Source organism: Theobroma cacao, chromosome 7, assembly GCF_053813885.1.
Source record: "Theobroma cacao isolate CCN51 chromosome 7, ASM5381388v1, whole genome shotgun sequence".
Classification (NCBI taxonomy): Eukaryota; Viridiplantae; Streptophyta; class Magnoliopsida; order Malvales; family Malvaceae; genus Theobroma; species Theobroma cacao.
Genome location: NC_142645.1, coordinates 10,516,136 through 10,541,878, shown reverse-complemented (window position 1 = coordinate 10,541,878; position 25,743 = coordinate 10,516,136). Strand labels below are relative to the sequence as shown.

The 25,743-nt window shown below is 31.3% G+C and overlaps 2 protein-coding genes across 7 annotated transcripts; one reads left to right on the top strand and one right to left on the bottom strand.

The window, feature by feature from the left end:
• The first annotated feature begins 3,232 nt into the window (after positions 1-3,232).
• ICR1 (interactor of constitutive active rops 1) lies at positions 3,233-7,784 on the top strand. 6 transcript variants are annotated; one of them, XM_088808526.1, is made up of 4 exons: positions 3,233-3,500; positions 5,497-5,633; positions 5,880-5,954; positions 6,343-7,784. In XM_088808526.1, the coding sequence occupies exons 3-4, from the start codon at positions 5,941-5,943 to the stop codon at positions 7,481-7,483; spliced, it is 1,155 nt and encodes a 384-aa protein (XP_088664652.1). In that variant the 5' UTR covers positions 3,233-3,500; positions 5,497-5,633; positions 5,880-5,940; the 3' UTR covers positions 7,484-7,784. The 6 variants fall into 6 exon arrangements, with proteins under 6 accessions (XP_088664652.1, XP_017980374.2, XP_007022164.3 ...); XM_018124885.2 differs by having other exon boundaries at positions 6,337-7,784; XM_007022102.3 differs by lacking the exon at positions 5,497-5,633.
• Positions 7,785-13,782: 5,998 nt separating this feature from the next.
• Positions 13,783-15,843, bottom strand: ATGA2OX1 (gibberellin 2-beta-dioxygenase). The gene is made up of 3 exons (XM_018124899.2): positions 15,225-15,843; positions 14,749-15,097; positions 13,783-14,289 (listed from the first exon to the last, which is right to left on the bottom strand). Exons 1-3 carry the CDS (start codon positions 15,617-15,619, stop codon positions 14,041-14,043), a joined length of 993 nt encoding a protein of 330 aa, XP_017980388.2. The 5' UTR covers positions 15,620-15,843; the 3' UTR covers positions 13,783-14,040.
• Positions 15,844-25,743: the final 9,900 nt, after the last annotated feature.

Here is a 25,743-nt window from a genome sequence, read left to right as displayed (position 1 = left end):
GTGTCAACTTGTTTTACTTTTTTCAGGTTAATTATTTGGTAAAAGATTTTGTGTAATTAACCAAATGAGATATTGGAAACATAGGTAAGACCCCTTTTATGTATTCCTATTTGTATTGCTTTTGTATGAATAAAATTTATAAAAAAAAATATGTTTATTAAGTAAAAAGAAATTGTTTATAAATTAAAATATTATTTTACCTTTATCGATATAAGATTCATGACACTAACACGAACGGCAGGTTGTAAATTTTTTTTTTTTTTTTGTATTTGGATGAGTTAATGGCATTGAATTCTTTTGTTTCCATTTATCTATCTTCTATGTGGGTGTTTACATGTGCCACTAACATGCAAAAAAGATTAATTTTCTATTCTGTTTTTTCCCCTTCTTTTACTTGCCTTTTTTCTCCTTTCCTTTTCTCATTCCCCTCCCCTTTCTTCTTTTCTCCTTTCCTCATCTCTGGACCACATCTGCTTTTTGTTAATCATCAATTCCAAATTTTCTAATTTTTTAAGTTAAATAAAAAGAAAAAAAAACTGTCAGTTAAGATTTCGTTTGGTTGATATTTTTATTTTTAAAAAATAATAATAGCATAATAAATAAAACAATAATAAAAAAACAAGTAGGAAATAGTAAATAGTAAAAAACAGAAACTAAATGGAATATAAGGAATAAAATAGGAAAAAAAATTAACTTGTTTGTTGGGGAGTTTTTTTTACTTCCAATTTCTAACTAAATCAAAGAATTAAAAAATCGAGCACTTGAGCATTTAACTCAATAATAATTGTCAAAAATTAAATTGTAGCACTTTTTTTTTTGTTTTATGCCCACAATGACAAAAATATATATGTATAATACAAATTACTTTATCAAGACAATTGTGATTAAAGCAATAAATGTCTAAAGCAATCTCTTGTTGATATGGACTATTCACAGCAACACCATCGGCTACACATGACCTTCTTTAAAAGGGAACCAAAGGTGGGCAAATAGAACAAATTAAGAAAGTGCTCTTGGATATTTTATTATGTAAAATTTTGATGAGATTATGATTACAAGTAGAGAAACTCTAATTATAATTAAGTAACTTTTTTATGTATCTCATATTACATTTATAGAAGAAGTTAATAAGTAAATCAACAAATTAAGGGAATTTATATAAATTTAAACTAAATCTACAATGAAACAAGACCTGATTAACTTTACCATGTAAATTAATTAATTAATGTTACTGAATTGATACAATTAATTTCATGCACCTCAAGCACTTTCTACCAATAAAGTAAGTACTAATGATAAGTATCCATCCACTCTTGATAATAATAATAAAAAAAAAAACAAACCCAAAAATAATCTTGACCTAAACAAATGAAAGTATACATTATGGTATGTAATTGATAGAGTAATTAAAGACAATTTACTCATCAATTTTACTTTGTACTTAATTCAATTCTTTTCATAGTTTCATATAATAAAAAGTGTCTAGATACAATAAAATTAAAAAATTAAAATTAAATGCGGCAATTCTGGCTATATTTAAAATTTCACCTAACATATAGCACCATTTAGGATGTGTTTCATAATAATTATGGAATATCACATGTTGTGGTATTTATGAAGTGAGTATAGCTGCATGCACTTCCGGATGCTACATTACTCATAATAAATGCTTACTTTTCTTCTTTGCCCCCATTTTTTCCCTACTTTTTATTCTTCAAAATAAAAATTTGAAAAGTAATTTTTGAATGCATAAAACACAAAAAAGAAAACTTTTAAAATTAAAAATATGGCTTTAGACGATGAAAAAAAAGATTATGATTTTAATTACAATTTCATCGTATGTAAATAGCTACTATATTTTAATTATATATTAAAATATATAAATGGACTTCAATTCCAAAGAAAACCATATAGTATATGTTAGTGTAGGTAAGTCGAACAAAAAAAAAAAACTAAGAAAACGTAAAAGAAGAAATAAACAAAATTGAATTGCATGGACGTAATGCTTCATAGTCATGCTTCCATGAGCAACGTGTGAGAGAATTGGATTATTTGGAAAATAATTGCCCAAAGACAAAACAATATCAGTACTGTTTTGCACTTTTCTTCAACATGACCCATATATGTTGAATTATTTATTCCAAATATGTTCCTACTGTTAATCTTTTTGTCTTCATTTTTTAATTTTTATTTGATTTTTATGATAATTTTTTTATTTTTTATATTTTATGTTAAAATTTTAATTTTTTTATAAAATTAGTATTTTTTTATAAAATTAGTATTTTTTTATTTTTGTAGAAGAAGGTTCTTCTAGTAAAGAAAGGAGACGTGCTGTAATAAGTAAAACGAAATGCGTTAGAGGTGATAGAGAGAAAAATTGAAATAATCTCAAATATTTTGGTGATGGGTGGTGAGGAATAAGAAATGGTGGAGAAAGGGACCAACTATGGTGGATGGGAACGACTGAATAGAGAGAATAATGAAAGTTTTGAGAATAATCTTTGTTAAGTATATGATCATTTCTCATTGCCCCCAACTTCTAAAGTTTTAATAATTTTCTTAAGAATAATTGGGAGAACAAGTCAATTATAGAAAAACGTGCTTATCATGGACAAGCATGTTAAAAAACGACTTATGAGATATTAAGAGAATGATCACACAGTTAGATAGTGGATGTAAATTTTGGATGATGGAATAATGACATTTGATATTATGTCATGTGCACTCTATTGGAAGAAAGAGAAAAGAAAACACATGTACTTAAAAGGAAAAATTAAGAAGAAATTTTCTTAATTATCTCTATATTCGAATCATCTTAAATGTAAAGATAACTCATGAACTTTATTATTCGTTTTGAGTTTTTTTTTTTATATATAAAAAATTATTTCATGTTTATTTTTATTTTGTAGTATGATATTTTAAAAAATAATAATTAATAAAAATTAGATATTTATAATTTTTAATTACTATTTTTTGTGTTTAATTAATAAGAAAAAAAAATGAAAGCATGCATGCATAGGAAAATAATAGAAAGAAAAAAAAAAGCTTTAAAGATTTGAAAGCAGACAAAAAGACAAGAGTTTAAAGAAAATAAGATACAGGTTAGATTTCCAAGACAGTACTAATTTATGTTTATATATATATACTATACTACTGTCAATCTTTTACTCAAAATTACACTCTTGTCCTTTTCCTTCCCACATTTTATTAATGGAGTATTGCCACTATGCCATTTTGCAGCTTTAATTCAAACTTTTGAACTCTCTCTCTCTCTCTCTCTCTCTCTATATTTTCTTTCTCTCTTTTGCTTCATTGCTCAAGATAACTCTCTGGGTCATTTTCTTTTTCTCTGTTTTCTCTCTAGTTGAAGTGTTTTTCTTTTCTAGCTCTTCATTGCCTTGCATATTTGAGTTTGACTGAAAGGATTTCTCATGGCTAAGGTTCCCTTATTCCCACCTAACAGTAGAAGCTAAACTCTTGCTGTTTTTATCTTTGGCAAGGTAAGATATTAACATCCTTCGCTCTTTCTTTTTCTTTTTTCCATCAAAGAGTTTGATGTTTTGATCCAGTGATGAAGCATGCATAGTTTAGCAATCATGTAACATTTGAACCATTTGCATGTCAAATATCAGAAAGCAAAGAGTGATTCACTGTCCCAGAAGGGTAGACTCTGAATTTCTTTCCTTTTTGTTTGTTTTCCTAGCTTTGCAAACATGCAACAACTTGTTAAAACAGGGTTGAAGATGCACCTTTATTTAGGTTTTTTTTTTTAAAGATCTGATCCGCCATGATGTTCTACTAGCTAAGCATTGCTGGCCTCTCCTGTGAAATTCTTAGAAGTTTTATTTTTATTTAATGGTTTTTCTTGTTGAGATTATGATTATTTATTGAAAAATGCAGTTTCTCAAACTGACCCTTTTTTGATATTGTTGAGTAAATTCTTGACTTCTGATCTGATTTGCAACTCTTCTAATATGCAGAAAATAACTAGGAACTTTGTCTGAATGTCTGCACTATAGGCCAAAATTTTTTCAAACATAACTTTTGGAATATTTTATTAGCATTAATTTCAACATTATCATCACGCGCGTGGTGGCGCGTGATTTTGATTTTGATTTTGATTCCTACATCCTGAGTTCTTTGTCAAGCATGCCTGGCTTCCTTTTCTTTCTCATCCTTTAATCGTACACCAGAATTTAGTTTGTCAAAGTGCAAAAATGCCCTTGTCGATATTTAAGTCTCCATGTAATTTTCTTCTTCATGGTTTACTGTCCAGGTGTTGATGTGCTTATATAGTGAAAAAGGGGAAAAAAAATGCTTTTGCACTGCCCTAGAAAGCAAGGGAAACAGCAAAGAAATCTAGGCAGTCAGGACATAGGGGATTGGAAAAGTGCAAACTATTTTTGGATTTTTGCATTTAGAGTGTATGCTTTTTGTTTGATAGTGCCTGTGGTTTGGTTTGACTGTTGGACGACCTACTTTTAATCTGTGGCCATTTGAAACTTGTAGTCATGACTAAAATTCCAAAGCAGTTAAAGTGTTTACCAGTGTTGAAATTAACCACTTTGGGGGAAATAGTAAACATTAGAATTGGCAGCTAAAAATCTAAGAAACATGAATAATTGGTGAGTTTCAATCTAGTTAGTTAGAGTGGTATGCTCATTCTTAAGAAAAGAAAACTAGATGATGGTAATGATAACAATGATATTTGAAATGGCCTAAGCATTGTTTTTTGGCCTGTATTCTCCCCAGTGCAGCTACTAGTAATAAGCAAAAAAGGGTCATTGTGCAGCCCAAAGTGGGATCTTGAGAAGAAACTTGTCTTGACAGTGGTTTTTATCTCCTGATGGGAGGAACAACTAGACAAGGTTCAGGATTAAACTCCTCTAAACAAAAAATAGGGAATCTTGGGACAAGTGTATTTGACAGTCCAAGAATTTTAAATTGGCATTATTCCAGTGCCATGTGCCTCATTTAAATCAATATTCTATCTGAAGGGTAGAAAACTTTGCTAAAAAATTTTTACCCCAGATTTTCAAAGTCAAAAGCCTCACACTTGCCTTCAATTACTGAAAAAGGTAATGCCAAACCTGCCCCCATTTTATGGTCTGACACTATAATGAGCTGCCAGTGCCCTCTTCGTAGATATGGTGGGCCAAGTGAGGACTTCTGTAAAAAAAGTAGCCACTCTAAAGCTGCAGGTTTGTTAAGTGATTAAATTACCTGCTTTTCATGAACTTAAGAAGATCTTTCAAAAATGCATCTCAGTCCTTGGTTGCTAGGAGTGAATATGCATTGATCTGTGTTAGTCAGGCATTTGACATGCAATATTGAGTTTCATATATTATATTGATAGGCCATTTGATGGGAGGAATTCAAAGGTGGTATCCCTCTTACTATTCCTTTAGAGTTTATGCATATGGTGAATTCTGAAGACGTACACTTTGCGCCAAGTCATTGTCATATTGCATTCAAGTTCTTGCTTAAATCTTCCAGGCTTTAAGCTTAAAGTCATCATGTAACCAAAGAGGGCATTTCTGAAAGCATGCAAGATGCAGAAGTCGGTTTCTTTCTGTCTATGAAGATTTTCAGCATAATGTTACCAATGCACTTTCTTAGCTTCTAGCTTTCTTGTAAGGTTCTCACTTCTTAGTTTGTTTGCCAGGAAGCAAAAGTTTTAGTTGCCAGGAGATGGATTTTCTGTTATCTGGCATTAAAAGTATTGAATTTGGTTACTAATATAATTGCATATAAGCTAAAGGGTGTGCATATTCAAGAGTGCTGAAAGTATATTCATATTACCTTGTTTTTATCCCCTGAACTTTATAATTGTATTTATTGTCTATTTTTTTTTCTTTGGTGCACCTTAAACTCTGCAGGTCACAAGTTTCTGAGTAACTAGTTCCTTTCTGATACAACTTTCAACATTTAAGTGCCAAAATGCCTAGATCAAGGTGAGAATCTAACCTGCTATGGATCAATGAATATATTCCTTCTTCATCTTTTAGTACTTGGAGATTAATCTTACGTTAGATCCCTTCAACTATTTTTCTTTATTCTATACCTTTCCAACAGTTAAAACTAGCATGCTTTTGGTTTCAAATACCTTTTTTTTCCAAATAGAACTATGCATGTGAGTATAACCATCTTGGCATTCATGCATTTCTAAACAATGATTGGCATTCAAGCAAAAGAGGAAATCAGCTTGTGAATTATCCAAAAAAGAAACAGGCTTGTGTTACATGTTTACCGGATGTTATGTTTCTCTTCTTAGTTAAGACTTCATTAACTTCTACATGATTTGTTATGTAATCTTCTTGTTTTTCTTTATATGAGGTGTAGGAGTTCAGAAATCCCACAAAGACAATCTCCTCGAGGTCCACATCAGCTTAGGTCATCAAGCTCTGATTCAGATCCTCTGCATCATCGACCAATTACTGACCGTAGTAGTCCCAGGCTAGGAGATCGTCGTTCTCCAAGAGGTGCTCCCCAGTCAGATCCACTGAATCAGAAGAAGCTTGGCACTCGCATTGCAGATTTAGAATCTCAACTGGGGCAAGCACAAGAAGAGCTAAAGAATTTGAAAGACCAGTTGGCTTCAGCAGAAGCTGCAAAGAAAGAAGCTCAAGAAGAACTGGAAAAGAAGACTAAGAAGCCAAAAGCTCCAGAACCTGTTGAAATCCGTGAAAAGAGTTCTCCATCAAAAACTCTAGATTCTAAGAAAATGGACAGCAGCCTCAGAGATGAAGTTCCTGAAGATAATGAACAAGAAACTGATGTTTTTGAAGTCCCGGTGGAAAAAGTAACAATTGAACCTAAGGTGGAAGTTGACCAAGTTGATCAAGTTGAAAAAGAAACCAAAGCAATGGAAATATCAACTGAACCACCAGCAGTATTGGAGCCAGAGAAACCATCTTTCCATGACTTGGCTTTGAAAGATGATGAGATAAATATGCTAAAATCCAAGCTCGATGAGAAAGAAAAAGAGCTTGGGGTGTTTGCTCAAGAAAATGAGGGCCTGAAAAAGCAGCTGAATGAAGTGACCTCAAATGTTTCAGCAGCTAAAACCAGAGAAGAGGAAATGGCCTCGAGGTTGAGACAAGTAGGAGAGGAGCTGGAAGCAAGGAAAACAAATGCAGCTCAACTGAAGGAAAAGCTCCAAGCTATGGAAGGACAAAAGGAAGCATTGGAAGCAGAGATGAAGAAGCTAAGGGTGCAGACGGAACAGTGGAGAAAGGCAGCAGATGCTGCAGCAGCTATTCTTTCTGGAGGTGTGGAAATGAATGGGAGGATTTCAAATAGGTGTAGCTCAATGGATAAGCATTTTGGTGGTGTGTTTGAGCCTCCAGCTGGTGGATATGCAGCTTATGTTGGTTCACCTGGTTTGTGTGATGACATGGATGATGGTTTTGGAAGTGGAAAGCGTAAAGGCTCTGGAATTAAAATGTTTGGAGACTTGTGGAAAAAGAAAAGCCAGAAGTAAAACTTTAGTCTCTGAAGTATGCCAAAGTGTGTTATACCTATTCTTGTACAATGGTTGTGAAATGGCTGCTCGACATTTCACCTTTTGATGGTCAAGTGTTTCAATCGTTGCAGCAGTTTGGCCATCTCATCCTCAGTAGGAAGTAGGCTTCTGCTATTTAATGTAAACCATTAAGGATGATCTTAATATGGTGTAGTGTTATTTATGGGTTAGGTCTGGAGAAATCTGTGATAGAAGGGGCATTTCTTGAAGCCCTGTGTAAAACCGAGGTTCCATCATCTATGTGTTATTCCTTTTAAAATGTGGCTGTGTTCTTATTGCAGAATTTGTTTTGAGCTCAGCAAAGGCATCATCAGATATTATACTGATCTCATCTATTATCTGTAGGCCACTAGCAACTGAAGGTAACATTTAGGTTTGTTTGTATTTCGCTATTTGTTAAGAATGTTTGATTGTGTTGACAATATCTATAAAAATAGCTGAGAACAAAATTAATTAGGTCTACCAATATTGGCATAATATCTAAACCATCAGCCTGCGCAGGCAGCCCAAGCTCGGCAGCAGCACCTGCAAGTTTTTCTAAAGGCAAAAACAAACTGTAGCTTTTCTATCACAGGCCATCCCAGAACATCCAAACCTTGTCAGAAAGTTGAAAATTGGCTAGGCCAATTGTGATTCTAGGCCTTGGCAACTATCCTGAAAACCAGAGATTTAACCAATATAGCCAGTCAAGCACCTGAGCCCTTTCTCCAAATCAGATACACACACACACACACACAGAGTCAGGCAACTTTATTTAAACTTTGTCGCCTACGAATAACTATGACTAATCCAATGGGTTAAAGACCAAGCCATGCCCACTTCTCAAAAAAAGCACCAAAGTTCTTTATCTGCTAGCAATTGACTTCCACTCGTATATATGAACGTATACATTCAAACATAGGTTACAATTTGGCATTTTTAGGCCCATGCTATGATGTTTAATAGAATGTTTTTTTATCAGATTTTCCACAAGACATTACCTAATTCAAATTTCATCGATGGACTATAGATGAGAGAAAAAAGAACAGAAACTATACACTTACCTCATTCCTAATCATCATCAGTTTCACAGTTTTGTCAGGGAGGTTGGAGTCCCAATTTTCTCTTGCTTCTTGTCTTCTGATATTTCTCGAATATTACTATCTGGTTTTTGATACCTTTGTCTAACTGTTAGAGAAAGCCTCTTACCTTTAATCTTCCTTAGTAGCTGCTAGTGCTGGAGTTGTCTAGGATACTAGCTCTTTTCAAAGCGTCCGCAGTGTTACTTGGAACTTCTTCAGACACCTTTCTCCTCTGCACTGTGTACATGTTGAAGGATTAGTTCCCATAATTCAAGTGCACAAACAATTACACTGGCAAAAACCATTAATTTAAGCAGTAATGTTTCCAAAAATCATCATCCTTAAAGACCAACTGAAGTTGCTTCCCTCGCAACATAATATTGTCCATTGGAAACAAGCAGCCACAGAAAACTTGTGTACACATTCAAAAGCCTCAAACTGAATGTAATTGCTTAGAAGGAGTATCACAGGGAGACAGCCAAGACATGAGTCTCAACTAATGTTGAACACATTGATGCCAACAAGCACAAAGACATTACTGTCAAATGAAAACTGATCAGGGCATAGCAAAATGGTTTAAAGCAGTTTGCAGAAGGATCTTGTTTGAAGCAGTAAAAAGTTCGCAGATTCCTTATCAAAGGAAAGGAAAGATACTATTTTTCTTGAAGCAGGCTTTTTCTACCTATTACTTGATACATACAAAGAAATATACGTATGTAGCTAGAATGAGAAGAGTAGTTGCTTCTGTAAGAGGTCATGGTAATATAAATAGTAAGTAAACAAAATACTACAAAAATGAAGTTGGAACTAGAGCAAATGCAATGCAACAACCAACATACACATTCATTACATTTATTTGCATAGCTATATTATTAATGAATGAGGTCACCTGTAACAAGTTCCAGGCAACAAGTAGTCAAAACTAGCCTAGACTACAAGTTTTGAGTGCCACTACACACATATAAACTCGAGTCATTCAGCTGCTGATCACCAAGGGTAGTGGCTGTAAAAGCATAGCTGATACATTCTTCATGCATGAGTTCAACCAAAGCAGACAAGTTCAAGTGAACAAAGGAATTATGTGGATGCCAAAATTAACCAAAAACATCATGCCCAAATGCAACGAAGCATGAACCCAAACTGATAAAAAAATGTTTTGTGGATTTTCCAAAATTATAATGTACTTTCCATTTCAGATCAATTTAGTAAAAGGGTTATTGTGGATTTTCGTTTAATATTAATTTGGTAATTAACACCATTAATTTTTCCAAAAAGTAAGTGTATTTCAACCGAACTTAAAGAAGATAAAGAAAGTATGTCTCAAACCAACCAAGTTTTGGGCTCATTGGGCAGTACCTGATATTTTCTCTAATTGAAAAGATACAAAAATGATGGAATCATGAACTTGTATTTTATATTTGAGACATAACAACCATTACATTAGTAAATTAAATTATTAAGCTTTAATTTAGTTGGTGGAAACATTGCTGGATTAACTAATACTAATACTGATAATAATAAATATAGACATGTCAAAGCATTTTGTGACCACAAGAATTGTGTCCTGTGTTGGTCCTATACATGCAACCACCAGCAGTCCCAGTTCTATGCTTTACCAAATGCCGCCTTCAGTGCCTACCATCTTATAATATGTTGCTTTCTCTCTCCTTTGAAAAACAAGGGTGTTGCTTACCCAACACTTTTAAGTTACAACTAAAAATAATATCTTCATTTCTTACTTTTAAAAAATATTAAATTAATTATCAATTACTATATTTATTATATAAATAAATAATAATTTAACAATGAGAGAATAATTGACTTTTCATTACTTGAAGAGACATACTTATGATTATTTATTTGTAAAATATGTTATCATAAATTTCAATTCAGGCAACCCTTTCGCTTGTATTTCAATCAAGTTATGTTATTTTGTTGAATATTTAAGACGTTTAGGTAATGTTTGGTATGAGAGAAGTGAGAGCATGTTTCTTGTAATGTGTCTAATTAAATTATATTATAGTGTTTATTTTGTAACAGACAACTGCAATGTAAGATTGCAATGTAATCACATTACAATCAAGGGATGTAATGTGATTGCAGTTTAAAATCAATACAATTACATTATATTGCACTCTATAATGTTGTTAAAGACATTTTTACTTTTTAATTTTATTATTTTGTTAAAAATATTTTATAATGTTATAATTAAAATAAAAATTATTAAAATAAAATATATAATATAAGAATTAGAAATTAAAATAAAATAAAATATAAGAAATTAAAATTTATATAATATAGGTAAAAGAAATTAAAATAAATATATAATATAAAAATTATAGTAAAAAATAAAAATAAAAAATAAAATATTATAATAAAAAATAAAAATAAAATATATGATAGTAAAAATATATTTAAGAGATGATATTATATAAAAATTAACAATAAAAAATACAAGTATATTGAACTTGTATTTTAATAAATATGGGTAATTTTGAAAAATAATATTACATTCTCAATAAAGTATTTATAAACCAAACGCTGTAATATTTTTTTATTTACATTTTAATCATTATTTTATTTATATATCAAACATTATAATGTTATTTTTTCTACAATCACATTATTTGTAATTATATTACTTATAATTACATTACTTACAATCATATTACATTGTAAAGTACCAAACACCACATCAGATTATTCAAAAATAACAATTGGCAATCAAATAAATTGTGAGGCATGTAAGGTTGGCTTCAAACGAAAGCAAACCCTTCTCCCACCTCTCAACAAGTAATGATAGTTTGTGTAACATTATATAATAATAATTGGGTTGCTTACAAATAGTAAGGGATTGTCCAAGAATCCTTTAACATTTCTCTCCCTCTCTTTCAATATTTTAATTATTTTCATAAAGAAAAAGAAAAATCAAAGGCACTTGTATCCAAAATCTTATAAAAAAGAAAAATGTGTAGGCTTGATACGTATCTGTCAATGAATGATTGGCAAAAACACGTGGGGATTGAGAGGACAAATGAATAGAGACATGCACGTGATGTATAAAAATGATGGTTGCAGCCAACAACAGTACACTCATTCGCAAAGGCAAAACACCCTGAAGCGGGCCGACCGCGCTGGCTGGCTGGCTGGCTGCTTGGATTACTGCCTTTGCCCCATTTTTACTTCATTTCTTCTTTGGGTGAAATCTGGTGTAGCCCTATGCTGCACATTGAGCAACCAATCCATCACAATTCCTTAATACCAATCACTATTGATGATGTCCTTTTGATGGTCCAATACAAAGCACAAAACTCACCACGTCTATTTGTAAGTAATCACATAACTAAGCAAACAAAATAGTAATATAATCATTTAATTATATAAAAAATGAAAAAAATTAAAATAAAACTACAAGAGGTTTTAAAAGCTACATAGATATGATTTATCTCAAACTTTAACATATTCATAAGTTAAATGGCTAAATTATGTAATTAATTCTTATATTCTAGTAAAATGATAGATTTAGTCCTTATATAATAATTTGTAAAAATTGAGTTTTTATATTTTATAAAATTAATAATATCAAGTCAATTATTAATAGTATTCAATTTTTTTTATTATGTATGCACCCTAGTATTTGTCTCATTGGTTGGTGCATAATCTCCTGTCTAAAGAGCAAGTTCGAATCCTCACTCTCTCAATTAAAATTTTTTTTTTATTATGTACATGACATGATATTTTTTAATGATGTGACATTTAATATGATAGTCTGTTAATAATGACGTGATTTTTTTTATTTATTTCACAATATTTTTTTCATTGTTTTAAATTATGGAGTACATAAATTCAATTTTTCTCTATCTCATAGCACTTTTTTCCTAAATCTTAAAAACTTATTTATATTTTTTATTTATTTCTTTTCTAAACCATTAGCTCACATTAAATAATTTCATATTCGTATACTTATAAAATCTATATCAGTGCTTAATCATGTCATATCGACACTATTATAATATCATTATTGAAATGTCACATTATTATTATCACATCATCATATTCAATATCACATCAACAAAAAAATACCACATTAACACAATCAAATATCATATCAGTAGAGATAATAAATTTTTTTTAACATATTAGATTGATATTGTCACTTTTAGAAAGTATAAGGATTTAATTTTTATAAATTATTATATAAGACTAAATCTATCATTTTAATAGAATACAGAAACTAATTGCATAATTTAATCAAATTAAATTGATTTTAACAAAATCAAAATCTTGAATTTAAAAGTTATAAATTTCAAAGTAATATGAACTTGAAAATTGAAAAAAAAAATCTAAACTCGAATTGACTCGAACTTATGTTTAAAGTGAATATAATTTTTTTTCTTTTATCATCATTTTAAAATTATAATATGATTTATAAATAACAAAAGCATATAAAATAATGTTAGAATTCTAATACAATATTATTTGAATTTATTTTAACAAGTCATATTTATGAAAACAACCTTAAAATAATTAGATTCGAACTTGAAGCCGCAGCAAGTGTGAGTTCACCCAACTCTATATTAATTTATATATTTATTTTTAAATATAATAACAGTTAAATTATATACGTATATATTACGTAATAGTTGACTGGATTAATATAATATTTATTTAAAAAATTAAAAAAGGTTGATATTTCAGTGGGGAACCCAAGTACTGTAGATCCTTTTATGAGCTTGAAAAAGGCACTAGAGGGTTGGGAAACAAGAGTGTAAAAGGTGTCACAATCTTAGCAAGTCACAGTCTCTCTCGCTACACGCGGTTTTCAGTTGGGCCTTAAGGAGGAAGAAGCGGGAGGGTGGGCAGTGGTCCCAGCAGAGCAAAGGAGCCCACCAGATAATATCTTAATCATTTTCTTCTATGTGATGTACGTACCTAACCTGATGGTTTGGAAAGTCGAGGAGTTGTTTACGATTGCCATACTTTTGAGATAAAATTCGGGTCAATTTGACGGTGTACTTTTCAAGCTTGTGAGCAAGAATCTTTGACAGTGGTTTTACAGGGGGGAAACCATCAAACCGTAATAGTATAGCAGCATGTCGACCCCAAATTTGGGATGTAGACCCTTATTATTGGTATTATGAATTGTCAAATGTGTGTTTTTATTCTATGACAGTGGGTTGGGTTGGGGTGGGTTGATGATGGGAATCACAATTTGTACTATTAACAAAGAGGAAGATAGTTACATTGAGGAGAAACAAGGAAGAAAGTCGAAAAAGGAAAAGAGCAAAGATTACACAATTTCTTGCCAACTATGGGAGAATTTGATACAAAGCTTTCTCTCTCTCTCTCCAATCCTATTTTCTTGTTTCTTCCAGTATAGTAACAAAAAAAAAAAAAAACATAATGATTGTTGGCCTAGAAGAGAAGATTAAACGATTGTGACTTAATTACCCATTATGAGGCTGCTATTCTTGCAAAGTGCATGAGCCTGTTATCTGCCAACCTTGAATTGTAAACAGATTTTTTGTACTCAAACCATGTAAACTCTTTGTACAAGCTTTGCTCTCCTCCCGTCAGAGACGGCAATGGAGCTATCTTCTCACTCAAAGGTGGTCCCCCAAAATATATCATTGAAAGCCTGGATTTCACACCGTTGGCCATTACCCTATGCTTCACACTTTCGAACCTTCCATTGGTCATTACCTGCAACCCATCAACCCGCCAAAAATTCCCGTCAGAGGAAGAAGTGAAACTTACAAATTTTTTACTTCAATCTCAAAAAGTGGGTTTCCTTTGGTGTTAGGACGTGGGAATAATGAGACAGTTTGAAAGCTTATACAGCTAGGCTGTATGTACTCTACAGAAAAATTATTAGTGGGGACTGTAAGTGAGATAAGACAGATGTTAACTGATAACAATTCAAAAGAATATTCGAAATATATATTATTTTTCCTATCAGAAAATTTCCCTTGAAAAAGGAAAAGTCATTTTTAAAGCTATTGTACTTGCTGGCAATTAGAAAGATTCAGTATTTTCTGTCCAATGAAAAATTTTGGATTATTTTACCTGTTTTCATGTGTTTATATTAATGAAATAGGGAGTTTTCTACTATGTTTAGTTAGGACAAAGAAACGTAGTTTCTGTGGTTTTTTTTCATTGTACCTGTAAGGAGTCACCAACATTGATGAAAAATGAGTATTGGTCAGGTGGCACTGAAATCCAACTCCCATCTCTAAGAGAGATTTGAAGGCCAGAAGTGTTGTTGGATCTCAGCACTGAAATGATTTGTGGGTCAGTGTGTTCTCCAAATCCAATCACATTGCTACCATTCAAAGATTGAACATCAGGGCATGGAGGATAGTGGTTAAGCCTGAAAACAGAGTCACTCTGTTCATCCATCAGCAGCTTACTGAACACATTCCTTGGTTGAATCTTTAGCCCATCAGCTATCATTTCAAGTATCTCACAGGCCATTTTCTTCACTGCTGACATGTAATTATTCAAAGCAAACCTGCAATAACAGAACCACAAACTTGGAAAAACAAAAACAACCCAACAAAAGAAATGCTGCAAGTGACTAGAAAACCACAGAAAGAAAAAACAGAATCCCCTGCTTGGAAAAAGTGTTGATAAGATACCTGAAGCTTTCCGGGTTTTCACCTGAAAGGAATCTTAGGAGGTTGGGGTCTTGATTGGTTGTCAGGAGAAGGTATTCAACCCAACCAACATCACCGTTCGGTCCAATCCTTTTATTACCATAGCCATAAGGCTTAGGTTGCCCTGTTTTCTCTTTCTCACAAAGTGGTAAAGAGAAGAACTTGGTGGCTTCAGATTCCAGCCTGGAAATGAAATCCATTGGAACTCCATGGTTGATCACTCTGAAGAATCCAAATTCTTCACAGGCTTTGATTATCTGGTGTTTGGAGTCGGGTTTTGAGAGGTCTACAACTGGGATTTGAGGGAACAATGCAGTTGGCCTGCTGTTTCTGATATAAGAGAACTGTTCAATTGCTGGTTTTGCCAACATCACCATTGTTTTTGCCTACTGTTTTCTTTATTAGTTGTTGATGTTATCCTTGTTGGGTTTTTTGACGTAAGTAAGAAAGGGGAGAAAAGAGATGGAAAAGATTGAACTTTTTATTGTTCTTTTGCTTTGGTTATGGGTTCTGTTTCTGTGAGTGAATTGATAGAATGGATGAGTTTTGAGTTTGATACAGAATTGCACAAGAAGGGTACATGAACAAATGGCTCTGCATTCAGCTTGGCTATTTATAGGAAGGGAAGAGAGAGAGAGTTTCAAAAAGGAAAAAAGTAACAAATATTTTAATAAAAACAAACATCAAAGAGATGGAGAGAGAGAGGAATATATATATATTTTATTTCAATTAAATAAAAGAAAATAATGGAGAAGAGAAGATACATTGTTTTTTGACTGTTAATTTTACTCCAAGCAGGCATAGGTCGGCCATCAGGACCTTTCAGAAAAAAAGCAGTCTAGTCAACACCATTGCCCTTATTATTAATACAAACTTGGATTTCATCCTAGTACACCAATTCATGAAACATGAAACCCATCTCAAACAAATGGTCACATCAAATAGACCCCTTTGAAACTTATCCATTCAATTCTTCTTACTAATGTTTTCCTTATTATTTCCCTTTTTTTTATTAGGGGGTTATAATTCTTTCGAGACTTTCCCTCAGCGACTCACTAAGAAAGAAGAAGCTCTTTCATTTTGAATTGTCTTCTCCAAAGGAAAAACAAATCTTATCTTCATTCAATTATTCTTCCTTTATTAGAACAAGGAATCAAATTCCATTTGCATTTTCCATGCACCAAAGGGTCTGCGACAAGCTAGTCATAAGATGCTGTTTTGTGATATGTTAATTGCACCGTATGTGACATCATTGTTCCCTCACTTATTTTATCTTCATTTCATAGCCATAGGCATATCTTACCAACAATTCTACCAAGTCATCTGAGGTTAATTCCCATTAATTAATTTTCTTAAGAAAAGAAAAACATGAGAGGACATTGATATGAGTTCTTCTATTTATTAGAAAAGGTTGGGAGTACATTAAATATCAGGCTTGATTCTCCATAGGACCTACCCTCTGTATATAATTGAGAGGGTGGGGTTGGAGAGACTAAGAGTCTATGGTCTATGTGGCAAAAGCTTAAAACAAAATGAAAATGCTTAAGGATTTGCTCCATGGCATTTTCTTACCATGTAAAATGGGAGAAGGCTCAGGGGTAAATTAGCAAATTCAATACATATATCTATATATATCCCAGGAAATCTGACTAGCAGAGAAGAACATACTTCAACACCTATCTAAAATTTGACTTAAATGGTTTTCTGATGACTCAATTGGCTTTGAATGTTTTCAAGTTTGGTATTCTCGAGATTTTTCTATTTCAATGTGATGTCTTGCGTGTGAGATTCCTTTAATAGATATCATGGCATCTTTCTCCCCTTTAAAAGCTGGCTATATTCCTACTCCTTTTGTAATAGATATTCCTCGTTTCTATTCATCTTTGTATTTCCGACAACATTCATCAAGCATGTTTCACTTCAATCTGCATCTCGTATGCTAACACCATGGATCTGTACAGTGCAAAATAAAAGCATACACATGAGTCACGTTATTCTGTCTAATCAACACCAAGCCCCTTCCCTTAACCTCTGGAGAATACATATCTTGCTCTTATTAATTATTCATACTAATCACTGTTTAAATTAGCAAATAATACTGTTGCAGTCCAGTATTTAGTTCAATGACGATAATGCATACATCTCGGGACTTGGATTTCCTCGATTTAGAATATTAAGTTCCAATTAACTATGACAAGGGTATCTTTATATCTCCACTCCCAATCACTTTTTAGACGAGATTTTCCATATCGAACCAGTAAAAGTAATTAATTAGTCTCAACTCTACTATCCTAAGTACCTTAATTTAATCTCGAATTTGGCTCATTTCATAGGAATTATTGAACACGAGTTAATTGAGTTTTCAGAAGTCACATATTTACCTAAACTAGCTACAACTCTACACGAATTGAAGTCTTAAATAAGTAAGTTTAGGGTCAAAAATGTACAACTCAAACTCGATAATGTTAAGAAACTCATATATAAACAAGGTTGATCAAAGCACATTTTGGCTTCATTTAAATATAGCCTAGCTAGAGATCAATAGACAATAGTGTTTGTTTGACAATGGAATCTGTGCCTATGTATCATGGAATGTATATCACATGGCTACAGTTTTTTTCTTATCGGCAAGTAGCATCATGTTTTCTTAAAGGGGGAATACTTATTCTACTTGACTTAACCTTTCAAATTCATCTCCCTCTGCTTCTAATTCGTTCAATCAAAGTACAATGTTTTGGCCAATGTTTAATCAAGTACTTTAATACAGTCCATTTGGTATAGTGTTAGTCCTTCTCGGAGATTGATTGATATTGACAAATTAGACAACAACAAAGAGAGTGAACTACTAATTGAATAGGGTATGCCATTTGAGATTTTAGGCAAAGTTTTTCTGTCTAATAATCAGGATATGCAAGCTGTCCTAGCTACTCTTACTAGGTAGAACCTCTATCCTAGAAAAGGCCACCATATTTCCCGGGAGGGAGGCACATAGATGAGTATGCATGCTTCCCATGAGGAGGAAAAAGGAAAACTGCCTAACTCTTGTTATTCTTTTTGGAGAGGATGAAGTCTGGTTCTAATTCTAATTTTTCTTTGTATTTTCTCAAATGTTCAAAAAAAAAAAAAAAGAAAAAGGTAAGGAAACCCTAATTCCTGGATTTTTTTTCTTATAGATAATTGCTAACACACTTCCATTAGAAAAATTGTTATGGGTTTTATCATAAAGGGAAAAAGGAACTTTAGATACCCAGCTACCATGTGATTTGAACAATAATGTAGGGGTTGTGGATATGTACTTGACACTCTAATCTTTTTAAAGGTAATTTGTACTTATGAACTGAATTCATACTTATCCATGTACCAGATAAGTTAGAATCTAACTTTAATATTGATTTTTTTTATGTTACATAAATATATTATCTATTTTAAAATCAATTTACAATTATCCTTACTTTGCATGAAATTTTCAGATTTTTTTTTAAATATAACAACAATCATGTGATATTTTTACATATAAAAATTATATCTCTCAATCGTTTGACATGAACATCAAAGATAGACATGAATGTATTTCTGATCAATCTAACTAGAGCATTCAATAAGAATAATTAACAAAATTAACAATTATAATATAGGTCGAGAATTGATGCAAGGAGATCCATGAACAAGGAAGGATTGACTTGGTCTTTGACCAAGGCGACAATAAAACATTCAAAGGCACCTCAAGGAATTAAAAAAGATGTGAAATAACATGGCATGTGCAATGCAACAACATGAAGTAAGCAAGTGGGAAGTTTCAAAAAAAAAAAAGCACCAACAACATTTACGTGCTATATGCATAGTCAATTCAAAATAATAGATTATCCTTTTCATCATATAAAAACAACAAGAAAATGCAGAGGAAATATAAAAGGTAAACAAAGAAAGGTAATCCAATAATCATAGTTGACCATTGAGTCACACTCAATGAGAATTTCTTTCTTTCTTTCTTTTTTTCTTTTTATAATTATTTTATTTATTAATATATTAAAATTAAAATCCCAAGGTGGAAGATAAGAAAGAAAAGGAAAGACACACTTCTAGTTCCAAAAGATGAAAGATCCCTTTGGTACTCCCTACAAGCAAAGAGAGTCAGCCTTTTCTTTTTTTTTTAATTTTTGGTTGAGTTTGAAATTTGGGACAAAGACACACGTGTTAGAAGGGCAGCCTCCACTTGTAAAGTTCAACGCGTGGATGTCTAGGAACGCCTCGTTCCTTATCAGATTACGTGCCTTTTTCTCATTCGTAGCTTTCGCTGTCGGTCGCATTATTGTCGACATCTTTTTATTTTTTTTATCTTTCAATTTCAATAAATTAATAATTGTAAGAAGAAGAAGGAAAAAAAATTAAAAAAAAAAGAAAAAACAAAGAAGGAAACAAGAGGATGCTTCGTGGCAGCAGTCATGGAATCAAGTTTCATTCTAGGTAGGCTAAACGGCACATAGTTTTTCTTTTATGACAATTTTTTTTATTTAATAAGATCAAGAAAGTTCGACATTGGAGGAAAGATTCGCACCTTAAATTAAATACTTTATGCAATTATCTTATCAATTACGAAATTAATTATCATTGTACAAGTCAAATTTTGTACCTAGAGAAATGATTAGACATGCTGTCACTATTCTACATTTTCTTTTTATTTTTTTTAAAAACATTTATGTGGGATTCATTTGGTAAACTATATAGTATTATATGAAAATGGTCGGTTCAATTTTTTGAATTATATGAAGGGTTTTAATGATTTGATTGGGAAAAACTTTATTCACAGAGTTTTTGATTATGTCAAGGTTGAATTATTTGTTGGTAAAACCATGCAATCTTGGAATTAAAAGAATTCGATCCCTTTCCCGGTCCCATTTGGATATCCATAGCTTTCACAAGGGCCGTCCGGCCTCTAATTAATCCTCCTTCCCCTAAGAAAAAAAAATTAACTCACAAAAATTTAATGATAGAAAAATCTTATGTCCACATCTAATAATGAATCATAATCATACTAGAAAAGGACTATTCAATCTCGAGTCTTTGTTTATCTTTACAAGACTTAGATTATGGTGATTGTTTAATATAATATATATGGTTGTGCATTTTCAATTATTATTTTTAGTATATATGAGTTTGGATTCTACTGTAAGAATAATTAATCTATTTCGTTTTAAGATATGGATTAAAAACTTTTAAATTGTAGTTTCTCGATAGAGCTATTAAAAATTTCATGATTTATATGACTACATTATCAATTTGATATTTAAAAAAATGGTACCTTTGTGTATCGTCACAATCAATTATCCTGCTCACCTTGTTCGAGCTTTGAAATTTTGGTGATACATCAAAATAAGCTAAATGTAGCCAAATTGATTGATCAAGTGTTGTCAAAAACATGAAAATCTTGATAAAAAGGGACCCAACTTGAAAGCACGAGCAGAAAGAGTGCTGTATTTGCTTCATTATTGGTCATTACAACCATCTATCATTTCCTGGCCTAGCTTGAAAAGAAAGATACATAGTTTCTGACCATCCGGTCATAACAATGCATAAAGTAGGCGTGTTTCTCATTTACATACTGTTATATATATAAACAAGTATATATTTATTTATCTATCTATCTATATTGCATATTGAATAATGATTCAGATTGAACAATCATTTTATATGAAATTGCCCTTAACAAACGTCAAAAGAAAATAGTCAAAAACTGTTCAAGTCAACTCTCTTTTTAGTATATAATAATATATATGTCCCCACAAAATATAAAAGATTACAAAGTACAATAAATTTGTTGATCTAACCAATTTTTGCATAGGCAACAGATAACTTAATGGTTGTACGTAAGAAGGACTTGAGATGCATGGCACCCTCACAATAATTTGGGACACCCAAAACAGCTCATCGACAGGTATGTGTTGCATGCATGATTGGCTTGAAGTTTGATGTGACATGTGAACCAAGGAAAGAATTTTTCGCGCCCTTTGACCCATGTTGCTAATGAGGTGAAGTTAGCCAAATGGAAAAGAGGATAGGTATGGAGTCGACACAGCGAACTTTTTCTCTAAACATACCAAATATTAATGATGGAGCTTAGCTGAGGAAGAATTGTGCATGCCAATAAAGTTTTCTCTACCCCCCATGGTCACATCTTGCACGCAAATCTTTTCAATAGTTGTTGCCCTACACAATAAAACATCATCCTCCTTTAGCAAATGGGTAGATAGGGATCGATGATGATCGTATCCTAATCTAGAGGCTGGTGAAATTGCTTATCATTAAATTAAATGATTCAATATGCAATGAAGACTTGATTTAATGGTTGGGACGTGAATTTTGAAGAGTTGCAACGGAATTAGGCGTGCAGCTTGGTCTTGGATTACTTGATAGGCTATTTAGGACAAGATATGTTAGTTTTTATAGGTTTGAGATGAAAATTATGGCTCTCCTCTTGATGAGTAACAATTAGTTGGATCTATTAGTTTTATTGAAGGAATCCCAAATTTTTGTTGAGGGGCATAGGTAGATTGCTTTTGCTCTTTTGTGTAAGTCGACATGACCAGTATCTGCTAGCTTTTCGTGCAGTGGTCACTTGTTAAATGTACAGATTATGTACGATGTCATAGGGAATCTTTGACAAATCAGCTTGAGATTAACAATGGCATGTCAGTTGAAAAACGAGTAAATTGTTTTTAAAAAATTAATAAAAAAAAAGAAGCTCTTGAAGAGATTTCTTAATGATTCAAAGATGAGTTACATTTGATTTCCATATTGACAAGACAAAGAATCAATAGCAATGTGAGCCAAGAAAACCTTTTTGTTATGTACCAAGTTAAAATTGCGAATAGAAATAAGAACAAAAAATGGGTGTGCATTTGTTGGGGATGCATAAGTTTATGGAGTAAAGAAATTTAGGTCCAAACACAAACCAAAGAAATCATATGTAGGCATTGAATTAACATTAGGGGCAAAAAAAAAAAAAAAAAAAAAAAAGATCCTACCAAATAATATATGCATTTAAGAAAAGATTCTGGAAACAAGTGATTCAGAACGAATGGAAGATCCCCGCCCCCCTCCCTTTACATGTTTTGTGAATAGTCAACTTCATGAATAAGCTTGGTGCATAGTGGACTGGCAATGTACGAGTTATTTTCATGCCACGTTAGTGTACCTGATACTGAGTGTGGTAGTTGCCAGAGAAAATGGTTAGAGATTGAAGGCCATGGAAAAGTCAATATCCCATCCGGGCGGGGTCCCTAATTCACTATTGGTCTACCAGCTTTTTGGATTTCACCACCCAAATGTTTTAGATTCTCACGTGTCCCTTGCATTTGACTGAAAGTGGCTTTACATTTATGAATTATGTTGCAGTTTTAATCAAATTTCGACCTTAATTGTATGAATAATACTCAGGATTCTGATCTGGGTGTCGTTAATGCATGTTTCAGTTATTTGACTTAATGTGGCTCTACATTTATCACCTCAATTAAATAACTTTTTTTTAAAATTCTTTTGCTATTCAAGTTTTTAATTTAATTTTATTATTTTTTCAAACTTGACTCAATCATTATAAATTTAAGTAAAGAGAATGAAATTTGATTCGAGACTTGAACTCAAATTCGTATAAAATTGAAAAATGAAATGCCCCATTATGATCATGAGCTTCTCATGAGGTTTAGGATTCAAGTAGTTCAAGTAGTCATCAAGTCCAGTCTTTATAACTTACTTATAGCTTGATTCATTTATGCTCCAAATTCTTATGAATAGTTGGATAGATTCTAAAATTTCAATTATTAATATCTCAAAATATTATAATTAAAAATTTTTAAGTTTAAATTAAAAAAAAAGTTAAATTGACTTGAAGGGAATAAGCATGTTAACTTTCTTGTAATTCAAGATTTAAGATTTGTTCGACAGAAAGATACGATTGACAGTGACAAGATTGAGAATAATGGTGCCGGTGACATTGATAGTCAACAATGAGATTGAAAGTTGCAATGGCGAGATTGAAACCAAGAATAAGATAAAATTTGTTCGTCGAAAAACAATAGTGATAGTGAAGTGAGGTGAGAAGAGGAAATGATTATGTTTTTTTTTTTTTGGAAGGTAAGAGAAAATGACTATTATTATTTTAATGTATTTTTTTTATTTTATTGGGCATTGTTATGAGCCTAAGATATTTTTTGAATAAAAAATGTTAATAAATTATTAATATTATACTTAGTAAAAAATATTTTTTTAGAAATATTGACATATTGTTTTATATTAACATAATTCTTAATACAATAATTAGTAAAAATACTATGTATAGTAATTTAAAATACATTTGACATTTACGAAGTTAAGTCAATTTGTAAAATTTATAAATTATCTTTATATAAAATATTTATTATTAAAAATTAATAATAATAAATTAATAATATATTTACATTTCAAGCATTGGCGTAGAAGACAAAAAGAAAACAAAAAAGTGTGGCTCTTGTGTGCAAGGAAATGTTCGTCACTCGACTATAACATGAAGGGTAAAAAAAAAAAAAAAACAAAATTAAGGATAAAATTGGAAAACGAAAGAGGTCCAGTGCGATTACAGGCACTGGACCCCCCTTACCGCTTGGTGCGATTACGCACCGAGTGAGCCAATTGTGCCACATCAAGCTTAGCCTAACAGCTAAACAGATTGAGATTCAAAATTCGAATTTTTTTTCTTATTATTATATATAAAAAAATTATGATCAAATAAGTTCTTAACTATTAAAAAAATTTAATCAAGTTTTTTATATTTTTATTTTGAATCAAATAAATCTTTTATAATTAATGATTGACTAATTATCATTAATCAAAATTCTATTTGTAATTTACATCCACATGGCACTGACATAGTATTGATCTAGAGAGTGAAAAATGTCACATGATTATGTTATCATACCAAATTAATATATCGCGTTATCATCAATTGTGATATATTAACATATCACATCAGCATCACACTATATAGACTGATAAATAACATTTTGACTATATCAATAATTAATTATAAGGGTTTATTTGACTTAAAATAAAAGTGTAATGACTTATTTTGCTAAAAAATATATATATATATAGGCTTGATTGAACACAATAAAAGCATAAGGGTTTATTTGAATTTTTTTAATAGTTTAGGGGTTTTTTTAAATATTATACCTTTTCAGCTTTTCTATACTACTAAAAGTGTTGAAGATTTTCATTATTTTTTTGGCATAATATCTAAAAAAACCAAAACTATTTAAGAAAATTTAAAAAGCCCTTATATTTTTATTATATTCAATTAAGTTTTTATACTTTTATTTTGAGCCAAATAAATCATTATACTTTTATTTTGATTCAAAGAAGCTCTTATGACTAATGATAGATTTAGTCAAAATATTATTTGCCATTATATGTCTTGTGACGTTGACATGATAACATATTGATATTTCATAATAAATAATGACATGACATATTGATGTGACATGATAATATGGTCATATTGCATATTTTATCTTCCACATCAACGCTACATTAATGCCACGTAGATGTAAAATGATAAAAAAGTATTTTGATTAATGATAAGGAAGTATAGAGATTTAATTGAACACAATAAAGAATTTAGGGTTTATTTGAATTTTCTTTAAATAGTTCAAGAGTTTTTTGAACATGATGCTTTATTTAAAAAAAAAAAATTCATTGCATTTTTATTCAATAAAAACATTACAAAGTGTATTTTTAAACTTTTTAAAAGAATAAAGAAAAAGGTAAATTTCTTATGCTAATCATCATTAAGCAAGCTAGCTAGTCTAGCTTCACGATGAGTATGAATACTAGGTAAGCAGATATACCTATTAGTGACTCAGCATATACGAGATTTAATAGTTCCTTTGTTAACATATGAAGAAAAAAGATTTTAAAATAATAATAATAAAAAAAACTATTAAATTAAAATAACTTATAACGGCACTCGAGCATTTATCTCATTGATTAGTGTATAATCTCTCTGTCTAAAGAGTAATGTTCGAATCTTTCCTCTTTTAATTATAAAAAAATAATAATAATAATTTGTAACGTCTATTTTCAAATCAAAATAAATAAATAAATTTAGCACGTGCTATATTATTATAAACTGATGATAGTGAATGAAAATGACTCAATGGAATGAACTTCCATATACTTTGACAACAAAATAAAATCTAATTACATGACTCTTTTGTTGAAATGCATCAAAGAAAAAAAGGTAATTCAATTCACTAATAATTAATCTTTGAAATGTGATGAAAAGTAGTACTCAATTTCCAATCTTTTTATCCATATCTTGTGATCTTCTCCAACACTTTTGATTATGGAGGTGCTGCCACAGTATCATCACTCACACGTTGATTCTCAAACCAAAACAAAATGTGAACCCCAAGATTTAATTTTTTTCTTTTTAGCTTTTTTTTTTGACCGAAAATATAAATATTCTTATAAA